General features: G+C 32.5%; 2 protein-coding genes across 3 annotated transcripts in view; one reads left to right on the top strand and one right to left on the bottom strand.

The window, feature by feature from the left end:
• Window positions 1-23,601, bottom strand: LOC130298232 (oocyte zinc finger protein XlCOF6.1-like). 2 transcript variants are annotated; one of them, XM_056551165.1, is made up of 3 exons: window positions 23,479-23,601; window positions 3,197-3,536; window positions 1-1,089 (listed from the first exon to the last, which is right to left on the bottom strand). In XM_056551165.1, exons 2-3 carry the CDS (start codon window positions 3,525-3,527, stop codon window positions 110-112), a joined length of 1,311 nt encoding a protein of 436 aa, XP_056407140.1. In that variant the 5' UTR covers window positions 3,528-3,536; window positions 23,479-23,601; the 3' UTR covers window positions 1-109. The 2 variants fall into 2 exon arrangements, with proteins under 2 accessions (XP_056407140.1, XP_056407132.1); XM_056551157.1 differs by lacking the exon at window positions 23,479-23,601 and adding an exon at window positions 8,852-8,972.
• The window catches only part of LOC130300745 (uncharacterized), a 93,870-nt gene continuing 77,657 nt past the window's right edge, over window positions 7,389-23,601 (top strand). The window contains exons 1-2 of the mRNA XM_056551575.1: window positions 7,389-7,803; window positions 23,253-23,294. Of these exons, the coding sequence (XP_056407550.1) occupies window positions 7,389-7,803; window positions 23,253-23,294 (457 nt within the window). The remainder of the gene's footprint in view (window positions 7,804-23,252; window positions 23,295-23,601) is intronic.

The following is a 23,601-nucleotide window of genomic DNA, read 5'->3' as shown; positions in this document are numbered from 1 at the left end:
GAAAACTTTTATTAACAATTGGGAACAAGTTTGGAGATGCAGTATATGATATATGTATAAATGTCAGATATCCTATGTACATGGTTAATATATAGATGTGTTATCTGCATCATTTATTACTCTGAATTGGCTTCTCTCCTGTGTGAGTTCTTAGATGTTTGATAAGATGTGATTTCACAGAAAAACATTTCCCACATTCTGAACAAGGAAATGGCTTCTCACCTGTGTGAATTCTTTGATGTTTGATAAGATTTGATTTCACAGAAAAACATTTCCCACATTCTGAACAAGGAAATGGCTTCTCACCTGTGTGAATTCTTTGATGTTCAACTAGAGTTCCCTTCTGACTAAAACATTTTCCACATTCTGAACATGAAAATGGCTTCTCTCCTGTGTGAATTCTTTGATGTTTAACAAGATCTGTTTTCAGAGTAAAACACTTCCCACATTCTGAACATGAAAATGGCTTCTCACCTGTGTGAATTCTTTGATGTTTAACAAGATCTGTTTTCTGAGTAAAACACTTCCCACATTCTGAACATGAAAATGGCTTCTTACCTGTGTGAATTCTTTGATGTTCAACTAGAGTTCCATTCAGACTAAAACATTTTCCACATTCTGAACATAAAAATGGCTTATATCCTGTGTGAATTCTTTGATGTATAAGAAGACTTGAATTTTGACTAAAACATTTTCCACATTCTGAACAGGAAAATGGTTTCTCTCCTGTGTGAATTCTTTGATGCTTAATAATATTTGATTTCTGAGTAAAACATTTCCCACATTCTGAACAGGAAAATGGGTTCTCACCAATGTGAATTCTTTGATGGCTAACAATACTTGATTTCCTAAGAAAACATTTCCCACATTCTGGACATGAAAATCGCTTTTCCTTATTTTGGTTAACAGACTGAGATGAATCTTTAGGTCGGACTTGTATAACAGGATGAGATGACAGATCTTGGCTGTGAAGGGCTGAGGGTGTATCTGGGATAATGGAATGTTCTTCATATGTATCTTGTGTGATATCATCATCTGCTTTATAATCTGAAGATATAAGATTCTCCTCTGATCTCCTGGTAAAGTCATCTGTGAAAAATACAGTCATATTTTTAAGCATTAATCATAACCCCTTAATGACCCAGGGCATTTACATTTTTTCTTTAAGAGACATATGGGTAGATTTATCAAAACCTGAGTAGAGGAAGAGTGGTGCAGTTGCCCATGGCAACCAGATTGCTTCTTTTATTTTAAAAGAGAAAATGAAAGAAGCAATGTTATTGGTTGCTATGGACAACTGCACCGCTCTTCCTCCATAACTCTTATTTTTTCATCTACAGACTAATATGAGGACTTGTCCTTTGTGAACCAATTGTACTTTGTAATGACACCTTTCTTCTGAAGGTTGTAAATAATGCTGCAGATCCGTTACGTGTGACCCTACCCTAAATGTCATAAGTCACATGGTCACAAGGGGGCGTGGCTATGCTACAGTGGGTGGGTGGATAGCAGGGTGGATGGGATTTACTGAAGTAATGCTATCCACCCACCCACTGCGGCATAACCACGCCCCCTGGAGACCATGTGACTCATGACATATTGTCTCTGGCCGCATGGAATGCTGGGAAAGGTCAGAGACAACAGTAAAATAAAAAGACTTGCACTACAGCACTTCCGGGTGGGGGTCCTGTGCATGAAAACCGGACAAAGTGACGCACGGAGGAAATAGAAGCAAATAACACAGGATTATAACTAGACGTCATGGGATCAAAGGCTGAAGAAAAGAAATCCTGGAATATTCCTTTAAAAAAGCGCTATGGGATTTATTTTATACTTATATAGTGCAGCATAGGCTATTATTAGAGAACATTGAAGATGTTCTTGTGTATGCCTTGTGCTTACCTGTTTTATCTGATGTGGCAGGCATGGGTTCTCAGCCGTACCTTATTCCTATTTTAGAACAGAATTTGTTTCTGATACATTTCCCATGAAGCCTCTGGCTTTGCAGAGAGAGGGGGCGGGGTCTTATAACTGCACCTGGTCGTCTAATTAGGTTGTTGGTGCTGGAGTTAAGCCAGGTGAACTGATTAGACTCATATATGGGTTGAGCTCAGTTCACATTATGTGCAGTTTTGATGAATTTTCTTTTTCAAAGTGCGTTTTTAAAGAAATATTACCATAAGGAGAAAGTGGTTTGACCTATAATCACAATTGAGGTGTTTTTAGTCTTTAGGATATGTTCACATTTCATTTGCATTTTTTACACTTTTTTTTCTGCCTTTTGGCCGTAATTTTATAAAATCGCTGTAAAAGTTACAAGATAAAAAAAAAAAAAAAATGGCAAAAACTGAAAAAATGCAAAATGATATGTGAACACAACTTTAGGGAGGTGTATAACAACTATATACCCTGATCCCACAGACATAGCAGCAGCAGACAGGAGCAGGGAGGGGAGGTGTATAACTTCTATACATTCTGATCCTATAGTTACAGCAGCAGCAGCAGTATACAGATAGAGATGGAAGGGGGAGGGTGTATAAGTCCTATATATCCTGATCCCATAGAGATAGCAGCAGCAGTATACCGAGAGCTGGGAGGGGAGGGTTCAGGGAGCTAGCAGGAGAGATCTGCTATATGATGATGTCATCCTGTAGTTCACCAATATAGTAGTTAGGCCCCCTCGGTGCCCCATTAAATAGTTGACCCCCATATAGTATTGGCCCAATGAAAAAGACAAATACCTTTCTCTAATCATTTTTCCGCAGCTACCGGCGCTCTGCTCCCCGCGGCTCCAACTCTCTGAGCTCCCTATGCAGACAGCGCCATACAGAGATGCTGCCCACACCGGAAGTCATGGCTACAGAGACAGGACGGAGCCGCCAGTGTAACACATACACAATCGATAGTCACGCTTGTTGGGGGATCAGGGACATGAGGCCCCTGCAGACCAGGTCACAGTCACCCCCCCCTTTCCACTGTGATCCTTACATCCAGCACATAGGTATATTTCATGTCTATATTCCAGCTGTATTCTGCATCCATATTATAAATGTGATATCTCCCATAACTGAGTCACAGGTTTGGCTGAATGGAGGAACATACAGCAGAAAAGAGACAGGACACAAAGCTTAAAGAATTCCACAAAACATTATTGTGGAGTAAAATCTGTTCCCTGCATTTAGTGGTTACTACTCACCTGGACGGTTACCTGTAGGAATGTCCTCCTTATACTGCTCATCACCGCTCACATCTGTCTCCTCTTCTTCTTCCTTTATGTCTGCAGCATCAATATAGATTGGATCTTTTCTCACATCTTTCTCTTTTTTCTTTATGTCTGCAGCGTTAATATAGATCAGATCTTTCCCTGCAGGAATGATCTCTTTATACTGATCATCACCGCTCACATCCTTCTCTTCTTCTTTTATGTCTGTAGCATTAATATTGATCTGATCTTTCCCTGTAGGAATGTTTTCCTTATACTGCTCATCACCGCTCCAATCTATCTTTGGAACATTAATATTGTTCATATCTTCTCCCTGAATGAGAAGATGTGGAAGAAATATTGTAAAAGTCATCAGACAGTAAAAGTCATGATGAATGTTTTATATAAAAGATCATTAATTATTACACAGACCAAAAATAACAAAAGGAGTTATCTGAGCCCCATTAATACAATGTTCCCCCATGTTTATAAACAGGGGAGATTACATTAAGGATGGAGCAGCTAGTGTGATGCATACACAATCAAAAGCCATGCTCATTCAGGGATCAGGGACTTGCGGGCCAGGTCACAGTCACACCCCCTTTCTACCGCGATCCTTACATTCCTGCACATAGGTAGTGTTGAGCGGCATAGGCCATATTCGAATTTGCAATATTTCGTGAATATATGGACGAATATTCGTCATATATTCGCAATATTCGCGGGCTTTTTTATACTATGCGCCATAAAATTTGTATGCGCATACAGCATAAAATTTGCATGCGCAATATCACGTGATAAAAGGGATCAATATGCGAGAAAATTTGCATATTGCATATGCAAATTTTCAGGCGCCCGCCAGTCTGACACAGTAACTAGTATTGGAGTCTTGTTTACACCACAAACAGGAAGCAGGGAGGGATGATCACTGTCATGTGTACTGTGAAAAAAAAATGTGAAAATTTTCGTAATTGCGAATATTTATTGCTATATTCACGAATTCGCGATAAATATTCGCATTGCGAATATTCCCACCCAACACTACACATAGGTATATTTCCTGCCCATATTACACCTGTATTCTGTATCTATATTATAATTCTATTATCTTCCATAACTGACCGATCACCGGTTTGGCTGAAGGAGGAACATGCAGCAGAAAAGAGACAGGACACAGAGCTTAAAGAATTCCACTAAACATTGTAAGTAGAAAAGATCGCCCAAAATTTAGAAATCTGACTGGAAATAAAGATGGCGCCATAAGGGATATCCTGCAGGATTCTGACAATCAAACTTACGTGTAAATATATTCCATACAGATTTCAGAGACCATGAGAGGCCATGAAGCTTCACCTGTTTGGAGCCCAACCTGGAGGATGCCTCTTGTGTACGCTAGTCCTGATGAGGAAAAAGGGGCTACAACCCAAAAATCCTTCAGGTTAGGAGACTATGGCGCAGTGAATTATTCCCAGTTTCTAACTCCCATGTCAGGGAAATCCCCCTGGAGATGATCTATTTGACACTTAGAGACCAGTGAAATCCCCCCAGCTATCTAAGCAAATTCAGAGAGGTGGTTTGACCAGTCATGATTCTGCTAAGAGCCAAGTTGGCAGATTAAAGGGGTACTCCGGTGAAAACCTTTTTTTCTTTTAAATCAACTGGTGGCAGAAAGTTAAACATATTTGTAAATTACTTCTATTAAAAATATCGTAATCCTTCCAGTACTTATTAGCTGCTGAATGCTACAGAGGAAATTCCTTTCTTTTTGGAACACTGATGACATCACGAGCACAGTGCTCTCTGCTGACATCTCTGTCCATTTTAGCAACCACGCATAGCAGATGTATGCGAAGGGCAGCATGGTTGCTCAGTGGTTAGCACTGCTGCCTTGCAGTGCTGGGGCCTTGGGTTCAAATCCCACTAAGGACAACAATAAATAAAGCATGATTATTATTATTATAATAACATCAGCAGAGAGAACTGTGCTCGTGATGTCATCAGAGAGCATTCCAAAAAGAAAAGAATTTCCTCTGTAGTATTAAGCAGCTAATAAGTATAGGAAGGATTAAGATTTTTTAATAGACGTAATTTACAAATATGTTTAACTTTCTGCCACCAGTTGATTTAAAAGAAAAAAGGTTTTCACCGGAGTACCCCTTTAATATTCAATACAGTAGTTGATAATATCTAATAATACTAGTCGTTCATATCATATCCTTTAAGTTCTGCCCTTTTGTGTCTAACTCCTCCATGGGAAGAGAAAGAGGATCTTGAACATTCAGCCCTTAGGAAGAAGGTGGCTGAGTTAGCGCTCTTGTGCAAACCATTGATGAAGGCCGATCCTTCTCCTGGAAGTGGGGGACAATGCAGAAAGGGCCCAAGGATGTTGTTTTCGGAGGATTCATCTCTTTGAGGGGACTGCTTAAAATGCAGATAATCAGGGCATTTTCATTGGGGTTGCCCACAAATACATTGGCAGTAGATGTGGAGGTGCTGGGTAACGAACTTGAGGAGACCAAATGATCAGGTCTTACAAGGGAAGAAAAAACAGACCTACATACAGTTTATCTGTAAGGGCCCAGATTGACCCCAAACCCTTGATACACTTGCAAGTGGAAGGAATTCATGCTTCAGCTTTGCTAGATACAGGATCCCAAGTCACCATCATTTATAAAGATTTCTATAATCGTCATTTGAAACACATTCCCAAGAAACCTGCAGGAGAGCTTCAGTTATGGGGAATGGGATCTCAAGCTCAACCTGTGGAGGATGAATAAGAGTGAAACCCCATCCTACCTGACAGAAGTGGGAGATGTATTGTTACTTCTGCTGATGGAGGTCAGCCCTGCTCTAAAAAAAAGAGTGCCATCGACTAGCCCAAGAAACAAAACCAGGGTCATGCCACTATTCAGGGAAAGAACCTGTATTTATGAAGCCTGGTGAGACCAACATTCTACGAGCCATAGCCTCCATGCACCATGAAATGTTGGGGGGAACGGGACAATACCTTATTGAGTATCTGCCTGAAGAGGATCAGAAGAAGGGATGGACTGTCATACCTGAGGTAAAAGATTGGCGCAAAAATTGGTGTAAGAGTTTTCCGGTGATGATAAATAATCTAAACACATGTGGAAGTCCGGATTGATGGTCTTTAGAAGATTGTAAGACCAAATTTCGTCTATCGGGTCTGTGAGGGCAGAACAGAAGGATCATGTTAAAGCACTGGTAGATTTTGACTTGGAAGATTCTCCTCTACCCCAGCAGTGGAAAGCCAGCATTCATTCTCAACTAGCTACCCAAGAAGGAGTTTTCTCCAGAGAAGAAATGGATATGGGGCATTCCAAAAGTGCCACTAATGCTATAAGACTTTCTGACCCTTTCAGAGAAAGATAAAGAAGAATATGTCCTCGAGATGTGGAAGATGTCCGGGACTTACCCCAACAGATGGAAGGAGCTGACATCATCCAAGAATCTAAAGACCCTATGCCTCACCCATTATGGTAGTGAGGAAAAAGAATGGTGCGGTCCGGCTATGTGTGGACTATAAGAGGACTGTGCTAGATCAGTACACGCTGCCACAGATAGAGGATCTGCTGAACGCCCTCTCAGGCAGCCAGTAGTGTGCTTGACCTGAGGTCTGGGTATTATCAGGTACCCATGAAGGAAGAGGATAAGGAGAAGAAATTCTTCATCTGTCCCTTGGGATACTACCAGTTTACCAGAATGCCCAAAGGAGGCACAGGAGCTCCTGTTGCGTTTAAGAGGCTGATGGAGAAAACTGTGGGAGAAATTAACCACATTGTATTTGGGAACACACCAGAAGAGCATGAACAGAGATTGCTGAAGGTGTTGGATCGGCTTCAAGCAATCAAAGATATCAAAATATAAATGTTGACTTCTGTTACATATGTAGGGCACCTTGACTCTGCAGAAGGAATAGCCACGGACACCGCTAAGATTGAAGCAGTGTTAAACTGCCCGAGACTACCTCTGAGATACAGGGTGCTAAAGCGCCACATCCTAAACATCTCGTTGGAAAGTAATGGACTTCAGGATGTGAAGAGGCCTTCTTAGCAATGAAGAAGAGACTCCCAAGTAACTCCTGATTGGCATATGCAGACCCTGAAAAACCCTATGTTCTACTTGTGGATGCCAGTATGGAAGGCCTAGAGGGTGTTCTGCACCAATGTTATCCAGAAGGATTAAGACGGTGTCTTACATAAGAAGAAATCTTACGGCTGCCAAGAAGAATTATCCAGTCCACAATTTGGAATTTCTGACACTCAAGTGGGCCATTGTGGACAAGCTGCATGATTATTTATATGGAGCAAGGTTTGAAGTAAGGACTGATAACAAACCACTTACCTATAGGTGCTCGGCAGCATTGTCAAATTACAGTTTCAGCCTGATATACAAGCAGGATTCCAAGACTGTCAGTCCGGATGCCCTGTCCCCAAGACCTGGACTCCCTCCTCACCAAGACAAAAGAGAAGTGGGAAGAAAATCCTGGACCGAAGTGAGAACATTTTGTCAAATTAATGTAGTGACTCATGACGAAGAGGATACACTCCATCAGTCACTCCTCAGAAGCAGTGCCAGAGGTATTCACACTCCAGTCATGCTTTAACAGTGGTCCACCTTAACCCCGGAAGATAAGAGGAAGGCCCAGTCACAGTACTGGTATAAAGGGGCAGTTCTCGGGGGGGGGGTTTTGGTGTGGCACGGCACCGAAGGAGATAGCCGCACACTAAATCTGCTCCCGCTCCCGTGGCCGCTAATTAGCTTGAATCTGCTGGTGATCCTGCCCTATTAGATGGGGAGAACCTCCCGGCACCGTCTAAAGCCTTCCTCTACTGCCCAGCAGTCTTCCACCCAGCTTGGGAACATTGTGCACTTCCTTAAGAAGTGATTTTATACAGGACCATATAGTGGTAATTACCAGTTGTACACAGGAGCCATGCTAAAAATTCCCAACGCGAATATAGCAAACAAAACCCCTTCCATGTAGCCACGCCCTCTCTGAAGCCACGGCCCTTTTTTATTTGGATGCGGGGCCGGCTGGGCCTATTTTCAGGTAGGGGCCTGGAGCTGCAGTCCCATCAGCCCCTATGTTAATCTGGCCCAGCACGCAGCAATACTACACGTTTTTGTTTATATTATTTTATTTGGAAAAGTTTTTTTTTTAACTTATTAGGGGAGGGGCTTATTCACTTTAATTAAGTTTTTTTTTTTTTTATTTACATTTATTTTCACTATTTTTTTTTTTTGTCACCATTGGACAGTGTTTTGCAAAAAGTATGTCTCCAGCAGTTGCAAAACTACAACTCCTAGCATATCTTTGACTGTCTGGACATGCTGGGAGTTGTAGTTTTACAACAGCAGGAGACACACTGTTTGTAAACCACTGCACTATGAGGACTATTACAATTTTGGCCGCACATTTTTTGCAAAGGAATAATCGACATAATACAGAAACAAAAAAATAACATTGTGATTGTGATATATTGTGCAGACCTAAGATATGTATATGTACACATTATATACTATACACACACATATATATTTATACACATACATACATATATATATATATACACACACACACACACATTATATACTATATACCCACACATATATATATCTACATACCTCCTTTGTCAGAGCGGTACAGGAAGTGTACTAACAGGACCTGCGCTGATGTCACAGTCAGGTGATCAGTCACATGGAGGAGGAGGAGTCACATGATCAGGGGCTGCTGCTCTCCGCTCATCTGCTCAGTGTAGAGATAAATGATGTCAGAGGACGGTGACTGTAGGTGTCTATGTGGATAAGAAGATGTATGGACACCGACAATAACAGGACAAAATACACTAAATGTCTGTATTATAGTATATACATGTATTATAGTATTATAGTATATACATGTATTATAGTATATACATGTATTATAGTATTATAGTATATACATGTATTATAGTATTATAGTATATACATGTATTATAGTATTATAGTATATACATGTATTATAGTATTATAGTATATACATGTATTATAGTATTATAGTATATACATGTATTATAGTATTATAGTATATACATGTATTATAGTATTATAGTATATACATGTATTATAGTATTATAGTATATACATGTATTATAGTATTATAGTGTATACATGTATTATAGTATTATAGTATATACATGTATTATAGTATTATAGTATATACATGTATTATAGTATTATAGTATATACATGTATTATAGTGTATATGTCAGAGGACGGTGACTGTAGGTGTCTATGTGGATAAGAAGATGTATGGACACCGACAATAACAGGACAAAATACACTAAATGTCTGTATTATAGTATATACATGTATTATAGTATTATAGTATATACATGTATTATAGTATTATAGTATATACATGTATTATAGTATTATAGTGTATACATGTATTATAGTATTATAGTATATACATGTATTATAGTATTATAGTATATACATGTATTATAGTATTATAGTATATACATGTATTATAGTATTATAGTATATACATGTATTATAGTATTATAGTATATACATGTATTATAGTATATACATGTATTATAGTATTATAGTATATACATGTATTATAGTATTATAGTATATACATGTATTATAGTATTATAGTATATACATGTATTATAGTATTATAGTATATACATGTATTATAGTATTATAGTATATACATGTATTATAGTATATACATGTATTATAGTATATACATGTATTATAGTATTATAGTATATACATGTATTATAGTATTATAGCGTATACATGTATTATAGTATTATAGTATATACATGTATTATAGTATTATAGTATATACATGTATTATAGTATTATAGTATATACATGTATTATAGTATTATAGTATATACATGTATTATAGTATTATAGTATATACATGTATTATAGTATTATAGTATATACATGTATTATAGTATATAGTATATACATGTATTATAGTATTATAGTATATACATGTATTATAGTATTATAGTATTATAGTATATACATGTATTATAGTATATACATATATTATAGTATTATAGTATATACATGTATTATAGTGTATATGTCAGAGGACGGTGACTGTAGGTGTCTATGTGGATAAGAAGATGTATGGACACCGACAATAACAGGACAAAATACACTAAATGTCTGTATTATAGTATATACATGTATTATAGTATTATAGTATATACATGTATTATAGTATTATAGTATATACATGTATTATAGTATTATAGTATATACATGTATTATAGTATTATAGTATATACATGTATTATAGTATATACATGTATTATAGTATTATAGTATATACATGTATTATAGTATTATAGTATATACATGTATTATAGTATTATAGTATATACATGTATTATAGTATTATAGTATATACATGTATTATAGTATTATAGTATATACCTGTATTATAGTATTATAGTATATACCTGTATTATAGTATTATAGTATATACATGTATTATAGTATTATAGTATATACATGTATTATAGTATTATAGTATATACATGTATTATAGTATATACATATATTATAGTATTATAGTATATACATGTATTATAGTGTATATGTCAGAGGACGGTGACTGTAGGTGTCTATGTGGATAAGAAGATGTATGGACACCGACAATAACAGGACAAAATACACTAAATGTCTGTATTATAGTATATACATGTATTATAGTATTATAGTATATACATGTATTATAGTATTATAGTATATACATGTATTATAGTATTATAGTATATACGTGTATTATAGTATTATAGTATATACATGTATTATAGTATTATAGTATATACATGTATTATAGTATTATAGTATATACATGTATTATAGTATTATAGCATATACATGTATTATAGTGTATATGTCAGAGGACGGTGACTGTAGGTGTCTATGTGGATAAGAAGATGTATGGACACCGACAATAACAGGACAAAATACACTAAATGTCTGTATTATAGTATATACATGTATTATAGTATTATAGTATATACATGTATTATAGTATTATAGTATATACATGTATTATAGTATTATAGTATATACATGTATTATAGTATTATAGTATATACATGTATTATAGTATATACATGTATTATAGTATTATAGTATATACATGTATTATAGTATTATAGTATATACATGTATTATAGTATTATAGTATATACATGTATTATAGTATTATAGTATATACCTGTATTATAGTATTATAGTATATACATGTATTATAGTATTATAGTATATACATGTATTATAGTATTATAGTATATACATGTATTATAGTATATGCATATATTATAGTATTATAGTATATACATGTATTATAGTGTATATGTCAGAGGACGGTGACTGTAGGTGTCTATGTGGATAAGAAGATGTATGGACACCGACAATAACAGGACAAAATACACTAAATGTCTGTATTATAGTATATACATGTATTATAGTATTATAGTATATACATGTATTATAGTATTATAGTATATACATGTATTATAGTATTATAGTATATACGTGTATTATAGTATTATAGTATATACATGTATTATAGTATTATAGTATATACATGTATTATAGTATTATAGTATATACATGTATTATAGTATTATAGTATATACATGTATTATAGTATTATAGTATATACATGTATTATAGTATTATAGCATATACATGTATTATAGTATTATAGGATATACATGTATTATAGTATTATAGTATATACATGTGTTATAGTATTATAGTATATACATGTATTATAGTATTATAGGATATACATGTATTACAGTATTATAGGATATACATGTATTATAGGATATACATGTATTATAGTATATACATGTATTATAGTATTATAGTATATACATGTATTATAGTATTATAGTATATACATGTATTATAGTATTATAGTATATACATGTATTATAGTATTGTAGTATATACATGTATTATAGTATTGTAGTATATACATGTATTATAGTATTATAGTATATACATGTATTATAGTATTATAGCATATACATGTATTATAGTATATACTGTATTTATCGGGGTATACCACGCACCGGCCTATAACACGCACCCTCATTTTACCAAGGATATTTGGGTAAAAAAAGTTTTTTACCCAAATATCCATGATAAAATGAGGGTGCGTGTGTGCGCGTGTATACCCCGATACAGCCCCAGGAAAGGCAGGGGGAGAGAGGCCGTCGCTGCCCGCTTCTCTCCCCCTGCCTTTCCTGGGGTCTAGAGCACTGCTGTCGGCCCTTCTCACCCCCTGGTTATCGGCGCCGCTGCCCGTTCTGTCCCCCTGACTATCGGTGCCGGCGCCCCATTGCCGGCGCCGATAGCCAGGGGGAGAGAAGCGGCGCCGACAGCCAGGGGGAGAGAAGGGGCAGCGGCACCCATTGCCGGCGCCGCTGCCCCGTTGCCTCCCCCCATCCCCGGTGGCATAATTACCTGAGTCGGGTCCGCACTGCTCCAGGCCTCCGTCGTGCATCCCCGGCGTCATTGCTATGCACGGCGCGGCGCATGACGTCAGAGCGCCGCGCCGTGCATAGCAATGACGCCGGGGACGCACGACGGAGGCCTGGAGCAGCGCGGACCCGACTCAGGTATTTATGCCACCGGGGATGGGGGGAGGCAACGGGGCAGCGGCGTCGGCAATGGGTGCCGCTGCCCCTTCTCTCCCCCTGGCTGTCGGCGCCGCTTCTCTCTCCCTGGCTATCGGCGCCGGCACCGATAGTCAGGGGGACAGAACGGGCAGCGGCGCCGATAACCAGGGGGAGAGAAGGGCCGACAGCAGTGCTCTAGACCCCAGGAAAGGCAGGGGGAGAGAAGCGGGCAGCGACGGCCTCTCTCCCCCTGCCTTTCCTGGGGGTGTATCGGCGTATAACACGCACACAGACTTTAGGCTAAAAATTTTAGCCTAAAAAGTGCGTGTTATACGCCGATAAATACGGTACATGTATTATAGTATTATAGTGTATACATGTATTATAGTATATACATGTATTATAGTATTATAGGATATACATGTATTATAGTATTATAGTATATACATGTATTATAGTATTATAGGATATACATGTATTATAGTATTATAGTATATACATGTATTATAGTATTATAGGATATACATGTATTATAGTATTATAGGATATACATGTATTATAGTATTATAGGATATACATGTATTATAGTATTATAGTATATACATGTATTATAGTATTATAGCATATACATGTATTATAGTATTATAGTATATACATGTATTATAGTATTATAGTATATACATGTATTATAGTATTATAGTATATACATGTATTATAGTATTATAGCATATACATGTATTATAGTATTATAGTATATACATGTATTATAGTATTATAGGATATACATGTATTATAGTATTATAGGATATACATGTATTATAGTATTATAGCATATACATATATTATAGTATTATAGTATATACATGTATTATAGTGTATATATCAGAGGACGGTGACTGTAGGTGTCTATGTGGATAAGAAGATGTATGGACACCAACAATAACAGGACAAAATACACTAAATGTCTGTATTATAGTATATACATGTATTATAGTATTATAGTGTATACATGTATTATAGTATTATAGTATATACATGTATTATAGTATTATAGTATATACATGTATTATAGTATTATAGTATATACATGTATTATAGTATTATAGTATTATAGTATATACATGTATTATAGTATATACATGTATTATAGTATTATAGTATATACATGTATTATAGTATTATAGTATATACATGTATTATAGTATTATAGCATATACATGTATTATAGTATTATAGTATATACATGTATTATAGTATATACATGTATTATAGTATTATAGCATATACATGTATTATAGTATTATAGTATATACATTTATTATAGTATTATAGTATATACATGTATTATAGTATATACATGTATATACATGTATTATAGTATTATAGTATATACATGTATTATAGTATTATAGTATATACATGTATTATAGTATTATAGTATATACATGTATTATAGTATTATAGTATATACATGTATTATAGTATTATAGGATATACATGTATTATAGTATTATAGTATATACATGTATTATAGTATTATAGGATATACATGTATTATAGTATTATAGTATATACATGTATTATAGTATTATAGCATATACATGTATTATAGTATTATAGTATATACATGTATTATAGTATTATAGTATATACATGTATTATAGTATTATAGTATATACATGTATTATAGTATTATAGCATATACATGTATTATAGTATTATAGTATATACATGTATTATAGTATTATAGGATATACATGTATTATAGTATTATAGGATATACATGTATTATAGTATTATAGTATATACATGTATTATAGTGTATATATCAGAGGACGGTGACTGTAGGTGTCTATGTGGATAAGAAGATGTATGGACACCAACAATAACAGGACAAAATACACTAAATGTCTGTATTATAGTATATACATGTATTATAGTATTATAGTGTATACATGTATTATAGTATTATAGTATATACATGTATTATAGTATTATAGTATATACATGTATTATAGTATTATAGTATATACATGTATTATAGTATTATAGTATTATAGTATATACATGTATTATAGTATATACATGTATTATAGTATTATAGTATATACATGTATTATAGTATTATAGTATATACATGTATTATAGTATTATAGCATATACATGTATTATAGTATTATAGTATATACATGTATTATAGTATATACATGTATTATAGTATTATAGCATATACATGTATTATAGTATTATAGTATATACATTTATTATAGTATTATAGTATATACATGTATTATAGTATATACATGTATATACATGTATTATAGTATTATAGTATATACATGTATTATAGTATTATAGTATATACATGTATTATAGTATTATAGTATATACATGTATTATAGTATTATAGTATATACATGTATTATAGTATTATAGGATATACATGTATTATAGTATTATAGGATATACAAGTATTATAGTATATACATGTATTATAGTATTATAGCATATACATGTATTATAGTATTATAGTATATACATGTATTATAGTATTATAGTATATACATGTATTATAGTATTATAGTATATACATGTATTATAGTATTATAGTATATACATGTATTATAGTATTATAGTATATACATGTATTATAGTATTATAGTATATACATGTATTATAGTATTATAGGATATACATGTATTATAGTATTATAGTATATACATGTATTATAGTATATACATGTATTATAGTATTATAGCATATACATGTATTATAGTATTATAGCATATACATGTATTATAGTATTATAGTGTATACATGTATTATAGTATTATAGTGTATACATGTATTATAGTATTATAGTATATACATGTATTATAGTATTATAGTATATACATATATTATAGTATATACATGTATTATAGTATTATAGTATATACATGTATTATAGTATTATAGTATATACATGTATTATAGTATTATAGTATATACATGTATTATAGTATTATAGGATATACATGTATTATAGTATATAAATGTATTATAATATTATAGTATATACATGTATTATAGTATTATAGTATATACATGTATTATAGTATTATAGTATATACATGTATTATAGTATTATAGTATATACATGTATTATAGTATTATAGTATATACATGTATTATAGTATTATAGTATATACATGTATTATAGTATTATAGTATATACATGTATTATAGTATTATAGTATATACATGTATTATAGTATTATAGTATATACATGTATTATAGTATTATAGTATATACCGTATATACTCGAGTATAAGCCGAGTTTTTCAGCACGATTTTTCGTGCTGAAAACACCACCCTCGGCTTATACTTGAGTGAACTCCCCCACCCGCAGTGGTCTTCAACCTGCGGACTTCCAGAGGTTTCAAAACTACAACTCCCAGCAAGCCAGGGCAGCCATCGGCTGTCCGGGCTTGCTGGGAGTTGTAGTTTTGAAACCTCCGGAGGTCCACTGGTTGAAGACCACTGCGGCCTTCGACATCATCCAGCCCCCTCTCACCCCCCTTTAGTTCTGAGTACTCACCTCCGCTCGGCGCTGGTCCGGTGCTGCAGGGCTGTCCGGTGGGGAGGTGGTCCGGTGGGATACTGGTTCCGGGCTGCTATCTTCACCAGGGAGGCCTCTTCTAAGCGCTTCGGGCCCGACCTCAAAATAGTCACGTTGCCGTGACAACGACGCAGAGGTACGTTCATTGCCAACGTACTTCTGCGTCATTGTCAAGGCAACGCCTCTATTCCGGGCCGGAAGCGCGGAGAAGAGGCGCCCCCGGTGAAGATAGCAGCCCGGAACCCCTATCCCACCGGACCACCTCCTCTCCGGACAGCCCTGCAGGACCGGACCAGCGCCAAGCGGAGGTGAGTACTGTACAGAACTAAAGGGGGTGAGAGGGGGCTGGATGATGTTGAAGGCCGCAGTGGTCTTCAACCTGCGGACCTCCAGAGGTTTCAAAACTACAACTCCCAGCAAGCCCGGACAGCCGATGGCTGCCCGGGCTTGCTGGGAGTTGTAGTTTTGAAACCTCTGGAGGTCCGCAGGTTGAAGACCACTGAGGGCGAATGATGAGAAGAGGATGATGAAGGGGGGGTGTGGGGATGATGAAGGGGGGTGGGGATGATGACAAGGGGATGATGAAGGGGGGATGTGTGGGATGATGACAAGGGGATGATGAAGGGGGGATGTGTGGGATGATAAGGGGATGATGAAGGGGGGATGTGTGGAATGATAAGGGGATGATGAAGGGGGGATGTGTGGGATGATGACAAGGGGGGATGAAGGCGGGATGTGTGGGATGATGACAAGGGGATGATGATGAGGATGTTAATGACGGGTCTGGATGATGACAGGGGGGGGATGAGGTATTTCCCACCCTAGGCTTATACTCGAGTCAATAACTTTTCCTGGGATTTTGGGTTGAAATTAGGGGTCTCGGCTTATACTCGGGTCGGCTTATACTCGAGTATATACGGTACATGTATTATAGTATTATAGTATATACATGCATTATAGTATTATAGTATATACATGTATTATAGTGTATACATGTATTATAGTATTATAGGATATACATGTATTATAGTATTATAGTATTTACATGTATTATAGTATTATAGTATATACATGTATTATAGTTTTATAGGATATACATGTATTATAGTATTATAGGATATACATGTATTATAGTATTATAGTATATACATGTATTATAGTATTATAGTATATACATGTATTATAGTTTTATAGTATATACATGTATTATAGTATTATAGTATATACATGTATTATAGTTTTATAGTATATACATGTATTATAGTGTATATGTCAGAGGACGGTGACTGTAGGTGTCTATGTGGATAAGAAGATGTATGGACACCGACAATAACAGGACAAAATACACTAAATGTCTGTATTATAGTATATACATGTATTATAGTATATACATGTATTATAGTATTATAGTATATACATGTATTATAGTATTATAGTGTATACATGTATTATAGTATTATAGTATATACATGTATTATAGTATTATAGTATATACATGTATTATAGTATTATAGTATATACATGTATTATAGTATTATAGTATATACATGTATTATAGTATTATAGTATATACATGTATTATAGTATTATAGTATATACATGTATTATAGTATTATAGTATATACATATATTATAGTATTATAGTATATACATGTATTATAGTATTATAGTATATACATGTATTATAGTATATACATGTATTATAGTATTATAGTATATACACGTATTATAGTGTTATAGTATATACACGTATTATAGTATTATAGTATATACATGTATTATAGTATATACATGTATTATGGTATTATAGTATATACATGTATTATAGTATATACATGTATTATAGTACTATAGTATATACATGTATTATAGTATATACTAGTATTATAGTATATACATGTATTATAGTATATATATGTATTTTAGCATTATAGTATATACATGTATTATAGCATTATAGTATATACATGTATTATAGCATTATAGTATATACATGTATTATAGCATTATAGTATATACATGTATTATAGTATTATAGTATATACATGTATTATAGTATTATAGTATATACATGTATTATAGTATTATAGTATATACATGTATTATAGTATTATAGTATATACATGTATTATAGGATATACATGTATTATAGCATTATAGTATATACATGTATTATAGCATTATAGTATATACATGTATTATAGTATTATAGTATATACATGTATTATAGTATATACATGTATTATGGTATTATAGTATATACATGTATTATAGTATATACATGTATTATAGTATATACTAGTATTATAGTATATACATGTATTATAGTATATATATGTATTTTAGCATTATAGTATATACATGTATTATAGCATTATAGTATATACATGTATTATAGCATTATAGTATATACATGTATTATAGCATTATAGTATATACATGTATTATAGTATTATAGTATACGGATACTGGAGGCTTGTGCTAGCATTTCTCCTGCGGTGTATATAGTAGTATATAGCAGTGTATACGGATACTGGAAGCCTGTGCTAGCATTTCTCATGCGGTGTATATAGTAGTATATAGCAGTGTATACGGATACTGGAAGCCTGTGCTAGCATTTCTCCTGCGGTGTATATAGTAGTATATAGCAGTGTATACGGATACTGGAAGCCTGTGCTAGCATTTCTCCTGCGGTGTATATAGTAGTATATAGCAGTGTATACGGATACTGGAAGCCTGTGCTAGCATTTCTCCTGCGGTGTATATAGTAGTATATAGCAGTGTATACGGATACTGGAAGCCTGTGCTAGCATTTCTCCTGCGGTGTATATAGTAGTATATAGCAGTGTATACGGATACTGGAAGCCTGTGCTAGCATTTCTCCTGCGGTGTATATAGTAGTATATAGCAGTGTATAAGGATACTGGAAGCCTGTGCTAGCATTTCTCCTGCGGTGTATATAGTAGTTTATAGCAGTGTATACAGATACTGAAAGCCTGTGCTAGCATTTCTCCTGCGGTGTATATAGTAGTATATAGCAGTATATAGAGAAGAGAGTTGCATTGACAATCCAACACAATGGGCAGCACATTGAACACATTTTATAAGTGGTCAGAAACGTGTAAACATGTATATACTATAATACTATAATACATGTATATACTATAATACTATAATACATGTATATACTATAATACTATAATACATGTATATACTATAATACATGTATATACTATAATACTATAATACATGTATATACTATAATACTATAATACATGTATATACTATAATACTATAATACATGTATATACTATAATACTATAATACATGTATATACTATAATACTATAATACATGTATATACTATAATACAGACATTTAGTGTATTTTGTCCTGTTATTGTCGGTGTCCATACATCTTAGATACACCTAGACACCTACAGTCACCGTCCTCTGATATATACACTATAATACATGTATATACTATAATACTATAATACATGTATATACTATAATACTATAATACATGTATATACTATAATACATGTATATACTATAATACTATAATACATGTATATACTATAAGACTATAATACATGTATATGCCATAATACTATAATACATGTATATACTATAATAGTATAATACATGTATATACTATAATACTATAATACATGTATATACTATAATACATGTATATACTATAATACATGTATATACTATAATACATGTATATACTATAATACTATAATACATGTATATACTATAATACTATAATACATGTATATGCTATAATACTATAATACATGTATATACTATAATACATGTATATACTATAATACAGACATTTAGTGTATTTTGTCCTGTTATTGTCGGTGTCCATACATCTTCTTATCCACATAGACACCTACAGTCACCGTCCTCTGATATATACACTATAATACATGTATATACTATAATACTATAATACATGTATACACTATAATACTATAATACATGTACCGTATATACTATAATACTATAATACATGTATACACTATAATACATGTATATACTATAATACTATAATACATGTATATACTATAATACATGTATATACTATAATACATGTATATACTATAATGCTATAATACATGTATATACTATAATACTATAATACATGTATATACTATAATACTATAATACATGTATATACTATAATACTATAATACATGTATATACTATAATACTATAATACATGTATATACTATAATACATGTATACTATAATACATGTATACTATAATACTATAATACATGTATATACTATAATACATGTATATACTATAATACATGTATATACTATAATACATGTATATGATATAATACTATAATACATGTATATACTATAAAACTATAATACATGTATATGCTATAATACTATAATACATGTATATACTATAATACTATAATACATGTATATACTATAATACATGTATACACTATAATACTATAATACATGTGTATACTATAACACTATAATACATGTATATACTATAATACTATAATACATGTATATACTATAATACTATAATACATGTATATACTATAATACATGTATATACTATAATACTATAATACATGTATATACTATAATACTATAATACATGTATATACTATAATACATGTATATACTATAATACTATAGTACATGTATATACTATAATACAGACATTTAGTGTATTTTGTCCTGTTATTGTCGGTGTCCATACATCTTCTTATCCACATAGACACCTACAGTCACCGTCCTCTGACATATACACTATAATACATGTATATACTATAATACTATAGTACATGTATATACTATAATACAGACATTTAGTGTATTTTGTCCTGTTATTGTCGGTGTCCATACATCTTCTTATCCACATAGACACCTACAGTCACCGTCCTCTGACATATACACTATAATACATGTATATACTATAATACTATAATACATGTATATACTATAATACATGTATATACTATAATACTATAATACATGTATATACTATAATACATGTATATACTATAATACATGTATATACTATAATGCTATAATACATGTATATACTATAATACTATAATACATGTATATACTATAATACTATAATACATGTATATACTATAATACTATAATACATGTATATACTATAATACATGTATATACTATAATACTATAATACATGTATATACTATAATACATATATATACTATAATACTATAATACATGCATATACTATAATACTATAATACATGTATATACTATAATACATGTATATACTATAATACAGACATTTAGTGTATTTTGTCCTGTTATTGTCGGTGTCCATACATCTTCTTATCCACATAGACACCTACAGTCACCGTCCTCTGACATATACACTATAATACATGTATATACTATAATACTATAATACATGTATATACTATAATACTATAACACATGTATATTATATAATACTATAATACATGTATATACTATAATACTATAATACATGTATATACTATAATACATGTATATACTATAATACTATAATACATGTATATACTATAATACATGTATATGCTATAATACTATAATACATGTATATGCTATAATACTATAATACATGTATATCCTATAATACTATAATACATGTATATACTATAATACATGTATATGCTATAATACTATAATACATGTATATACTATAATACTATAATACATGTATATGCTATAATACTATAATACATGTATATACTATAATACTATAATACATGTATATACTATAATACTATAATACATGTATATGCTATAACACTATAATACATGTATATACTATAATACTATAATACATGTATATACTATAATACTATAATACATGTATATGCTATAATACTATAATACATGTATATACTATAATACTATAATACATGTATATACTATAATACTATAATACATGTATACACTATAATACATGTATATACTATAATACTATAATACATGTATACACTATAATACATGTATATACTATAATACTATAATACATGTATATACTATAATACTATAATACATGTATATACTATAATACTATAATACATGTATATACTATAATACTATAATACATGTATATACTATAATACTATAATACATGTATATACTATAATACTATAATACATGTATATACTATAATACTATAATACATGTATATACTATAATACTATAATACATGTATATACTATAATACTATAATACATGTATATACTATAATACTATAATACATGTATATACTATAATACATGTATATACTATAATACATGTATATACTATAATACTATAATACATGAATATACTATAATACATGAATATACTATAATACTATAATACATGTATATACTATAATACTATAATACATGTATATACTATAATACTATAATACATGTATATACTATAATACAGACACCTACAGTCACCGTCCTCTGACATATAGACTATTATACAGATTTACTCATTTATCTCGGTTTTATCCAGACATATGTGAGTATTGTGGAGTTATATGTTGTATTATGTTATATATAATTACTGTGCTAGGTGTTATTTATTATGTCTATACTGCAAGTTGAACCTAGAGCAGCAGCCCCTGATCATGTGACTTCTCCTCCTCCTCCTCCTCCTCCATGTGACTGATCACCTGACTGTGACATCATCGCAGGTCCTTTACACATGTGACTGATCACCTGACTGTGACATCATCGCAGGTCCTTTACACACATGGTTCCTGTACTGCTCTGTGTGTGGAGGTATGTGAATATATCTATTTATGCATGTGTATATATATATATATATATATATATATATATATATATATATATCTCACATTGCAATTTTTGTTTTTTGTAATATATTTATTATTCCCTTGCAAAAAACGTGTGGGCAGAATTGCGGGGTTCCGAGCAGCTGAAAGGATGGGCAGAGGGTCCCTACCTGCCTCCTTCCCTTACAATTGTCCCTTTAACAGGCTTCACTAATGGAGTGCCCATAGCACTGATCAATGCTGTGCTACACACAGTGGGGGAGATTTATCAAAACCTGTGCAGAGGAAGAGCG

The sequence above is a fragment of the Hyla sarda genome, chromosome 1, assembly GCF_029499605.1.
Source record: "Hyla sarda isolate aHylSar1 chromosome 1, aHylSar1.hap1, whole genome shotgun sequence".
Classification (NCBI taxonomy): domain Eukaryota; kingdom Metazoa; phylum Chordata; class Amphibia; order Anura; family Hylidae; genus Hyla; species Hyla sarda.
Note: the sequence above shows the minus strand (reverse complement) of the source record. Positions and strands in the feature narration are given on the sequence as shown.